This window comes from Rutilus rutilus (assembly GCF_951802725.1).
Source record: "Rutilus rutilus genome assembly, chromosome: 2".
Taxonomy (NCBI): Eukaryota; Metazoa; Chordata; class Actinopteri; order Cypriniformes; family Leuciscidae; genus Rutilus; species Rutilus rutilus.
In genome coordinates, this window is record NC_140210.1 from 51,726,921 (window position 1) to 51,731,261 (window position 4,341).

The following is a 4,341-nucleotide window of genomic DNA, read 5'->3' on the forward strand; positions in this document are numbered from 1 at the left end:
TTTTCTAATAGTAATAAAGTATTGTCATGTTTTCATGATCCAATATAACAGATAAAACAACATTTACAGTTTGATGAATTCTGTGTTTCAGGGGTTTCTAGTGATGATTGGAATGTGAGTTACAGTCCTTCACACATCTGTGCACTAAAGGACTCAACAGTGATAATGAGCTGCACTTATACATACCCTACTGGACATCAGATCAAGAAAGTGTTCTGGACCAATGAGTCAAACAAGGGTGATGCGTCTCCAGATCTGTCTAATGACCCTGAATACAGTCAGAGGCTTCAGTATCTGGGAGATAAACAGCAGAACTGCACCATCAGACTGAGTCATGTGACACTGAAGGATTCACACATGTACTATTTCACATTCATCACTGATAAAAACAAATGGATTGGTAAATCTGGAGTGACTCTTACTGTCACAGGTGAGTTTGATGAGGTTTATCTCTTCTTCTGTGCATTATGTTGAATAATAATCAGTGTATGACAGCAGCACTAGATATAATGTGTGTGTTGTGTTCAGATCTTCAGGTGGAGTCTCCTGAGAGAGTGACAGAGGGAGATTCAGTCACTCTGAGATGTAAAAGCAGCTGCGCTCTGACTGACAGAGCAACATTCATCTGGTACAGAAACTCATCGAAGATATTAACTGAGAATAAATTAATTAACGAACTCTCCATCAATCCAGTCAGAAGAGAGGATTCAGGCAGATATAGCTGTGCTGTAGACAGACACACTCACATCTCTCCTGCTGTTCAGCTCAATGTCATGTGTGAGTACAGATTGACTTTCTCTCTTTAACCCTCATGCACTTTAGATTTCTGGTTACAGTCTGTGTGGTCCAGGTCAGATTGACCCTAATTCAATTCCCCAAAAACCACACTATAAAAAAATATAATAAATAAAATAAAAATTACAATCAGGTACAAATAATGAACTTTTAATATCAATACTTTTGATAAATACTTTTCTAAATATCTGCATTTATGATTTATAAAAATGTTTTAACCACTAAGACTGCCCCTCCCTGACACCCGTGGGACACTTGCCATTATACATTTACAACAATAATATCTTAGTCTAAACCTAAAGTAATCTTGACCAACTATATAGCATTTGAAAGCGTTCAGACTGTAGTTTTCATATTTGGCGACTGATTTTCAAAAGATGTGGTGCCGAATTATAACACATGCTCTCATTCGTTACGTATGTTTTTATATGTTTTAGAGATTTGATTCAAATCAAATATTAACATTACTTCCCAAACTACTTCTGAATAGGATGTCTACTTCATAAATATATTTTTTTAAAGTATGGAAATATATGGTTAAGATCACTCAATCCATATATGGAAATCGAAGAGTCCTTATATGGTCACCAGAGGAGTCTGGATGTCATCTAGTGGAAAAGTTTGGTACTGCGCTCAAAAAAACGTAATAAAAATATTTTTGAGACATCAACCTAAAATTCGTCACAGAACTTGTTCAGATATTTAGCTTTGATTTTCTTGAAGTTTTAAAGTTGAACATGTTTTGTCAAATATAAATTACAGAGAAGTACCAAGATATATATCATAAATCGCCATTTAACCAAAATATACAGAGATATTAATTTATGGCCATATCGCCCAGCCCTAGGAGCAAGTAGGAACAGCAGTGATTGACTTCTCTGTGTAAAGCCCTCTCCTTCTCCAAGGGTGCGGGGGATCAGGCGGTTTACACGAGGCGCTGGAAGACAGTGTTTGTGGCGTATTTCTTAGGGATCCCAATTCATCAGTCACTGACGTAACTCATAGTGATGATGACTGAATGGGAACGTCTAGGTTACTAATGTAACTCCTGTTCCCTGAAGGAGGGAAGGGAGAAGTTACGTCCCATTGCCACAAAGGAAACGAGGATGCACAAATTAGAAATGAGAAGCACTATAAGTTTCTTCATGCTAGCATGTGTGGAAGTATTGCCCGCTCACCGCTAGTGGTCTTTTGGCATCTCCATGTGGTCCTGTATGGTATCGCACATTGACTTGTAATTATGTATATAAAAAAAAACTCTAAACAAATGTAATGTCCTCTCAGTTTTTGCGGTTGCACTATTTACATTCATCGTTAATTAGGAAAAGTTAAAAAAGTTAAAACATCTTGCAGAAAAACTGTTTTGTGAGAATCTTCCTTAAACTTAATCAAGAACTTGGTAAAACATTTGTCTGTATTTAAAAGGTTTCAAGCCTCTCAAATTCTAGTCTTAATAGTTTTTCCTTGTTAACTTTTTTGCTTAAACTTTTTCTTTAACTTTGAGCATTAAACAGTCAAAAATTTAACTGGATGTTTGCTGAAATTGTCCAATAATAACCAACTGCAGCCTTTCCTAGAACATTTTCCACCAGCCGTCTCTGATAAATACTTTTACCTGACATCTGTAGATCCTCCAGTGAAACCTGTGATCTCCATCAGTCCATCTGGTGTAATAATGGAGGGATATTCAGTGACTCTGAACTGCATCAGTGACTCAAACCCTCCTGCAGAAATCAGCTGGTTTAAAGGAGGAACGATTGTAGGATCTGGAAGAATCTACAACATCTCAAAGATCAGCTCTAATGACAGTGGAGAATACAAGTGCAAGTCCATCAATGAACATGGAGAGAAATACTCTGATACTGTGACTTTAAACGTTATGTGTGAGTTTTATGAATCATATTCTGTATTTTAACCACATAAACCTGCTTACTTTCTTATCTGTCAGTATATTTTGTCTGATCTAGTCCTGTTAAACATTGGTGTGTGTTTGTGTGTATTTCAGCATTCAGATATTTCTTGTCTGTAACTGTCGGTGTTGGTGTTGCTGTTGGTGTTTTACTCGGTGGAGCATCAGGGGCTTTTGTGATGTACATTTGGTAAGAAGTTCATTTAAAAAGTCTACTTCTGTATTTATGAAGAATTACTGTATTACATTTAGATTAAGTGTTACATTTAAAGCGCTAGTGCGTAAGCTTTACCTCTTTGTCGCCATCTCTGTTTGAAACCTTGAAATTGCAGTTATTTGAGGCTTTAAATGTGTTGTTTATTCATCTTTCTTCTGACAGTCTTACTAAAAGGATGAACAGAAGATCTGCTATGAAGGAGGTGAGATGATCTCAATTATTCACAGTGTTTTCCTGCAGAGATGTTTCCTACAGCCGCTATGAGCCGTACACAGATATTAAGAGTATAAGACACACGAGTCTCGTGTCCAAACACCCGATTCTTCAGTTCTAGATCCAGTAAAACTGATTTCCATCAAGATCCTCTAAACATTACAGTCAGCATTTAAAAAATGAACTCACAATGTGTGTGTCCTTCTGTCTCTCCTGTAGATCTCTGATCCCAATGAAGACACATATACAGCTCTTGAGCTCAAGTCCACGACCTCTGACCTGTACGACACACTCACAGTAAGTGAGACGTCAAAGTCAGATACTCCATCACAGATGATCACATGACCGATCTCTCGCTCTCTTTCACACAGACCGTTGATCGCAGACCTCCTGAAGACTCTTGATCCTCAGAGCTTTTCTAAACATGAGAATCCATCAGTAAGTGTCAGAACCTGCAGCTCTTCTCAATATAATCAATAAAACTCTCTTCAGTATAGTGTGATTGTTTTATGTATCTTGTGAAAGGTTTTATAATGTTGTTGATGAACTTCAGTCAGTCTTTCTTCATCTTATTGTTTGTTCAGATCAACAGGAAGATTCTGCAGTGAGAGGCGGAGCACAAATGAACCAATCCTGAGCTCTGTGGGAGGAGCCACTGATGATTGACAGGGATCATCAGTGATGAGTCACAAGAGTTTAATTTCTGTATAGTTTAAGAAACATGATGTAACAGTGGAATTAAATGAAAGTTAAAAGCTGGAGAATTGTTATTGTCTAAATATATGTTAAAATTAAGTCAAAACACCTGAAGTGATGTTCAGTTGTGGCAAACAATCTATGCTTTCTCATTTTACAACATTTTCCTGCTTCTAAATCATAATTGATCATTTTATTCTGATAATGGAATTCATTCACAATGGAAAATGTATCTTTTTTTTTGCTCTCAAAGTGCTCAATATAATCAGCTTCTGTTATTCAGTCTTTTGTGTTCCTGTAACTCTCGCTTTAAATGTTTTTAAGTTGTATTTGTGATCATCTCATATACTTGTCCAAACCTTAAAGTCCCTGTAAAGGCAATTCTAAAAAAAAATTCTAAACACACTATAAATGTTAGAAATGTATTGCTAAAACATATTGCAAGGACTGTGAACTGTGAAGTACTGAATTGTGGAGTTAGACCGTTAAACGGTTTTTCACCATTGCTGTG

General features: G+C 36.7%; 1 protein-coding gene across 1 annotated transcript; it reads left to right on the plus strand.

Annotated features, from left to right (window-relative positions):
- The first annotated feature begins 534 nt into the window (after window positions 1-534).
- On the plus strand, window positions 535-4,111 carry LOC311286707 (cell adhesion molecule CEACAM6-like). The gene is made up of 7 exons (XM_084402959.1): window positions 535-777; window positions 2,424-2,678; window positions 2,801-2,894; window positions 3,084-3,123; window positions 3,354-3,431; window positions 3,506-3,572; window positions 3,719-4,111. The coding sequence occupies exons 1-6, from the start codon at window positions 774-776 to the stop codon at window positions 3,536-3,538; spliced, it is 504 nt and encodes a 167-aa protein (XP_084259085.1). The 5' UTR covers window positions 535-773; the 3' UTR covers window positions 3,539-3,572; window positions 3,719-4,111.
- Window positions 4,112-4,341: the final 230 nt, after the last annotated feature.

Excerpts from the sequence above, each read along its gene's own strand:
- LOC311286707 (XM_084402959.1), top strand. Across the intron at positions 3,124-3,353 it reads GAAGATCTGCTATGAAGGAG|ATCTCTGATCCCAATGAAGA; the intron begins GTGAGATGATCT and ends TCTCTCCTGTAG. Across the intron at positions 3,432-3,505 it reads ACCTGTACGACACACTCACA|ACCGTTGATCGCAGACCTCC; the intron begins GTAAGTGAGACG and ends TCTTTCACACAG.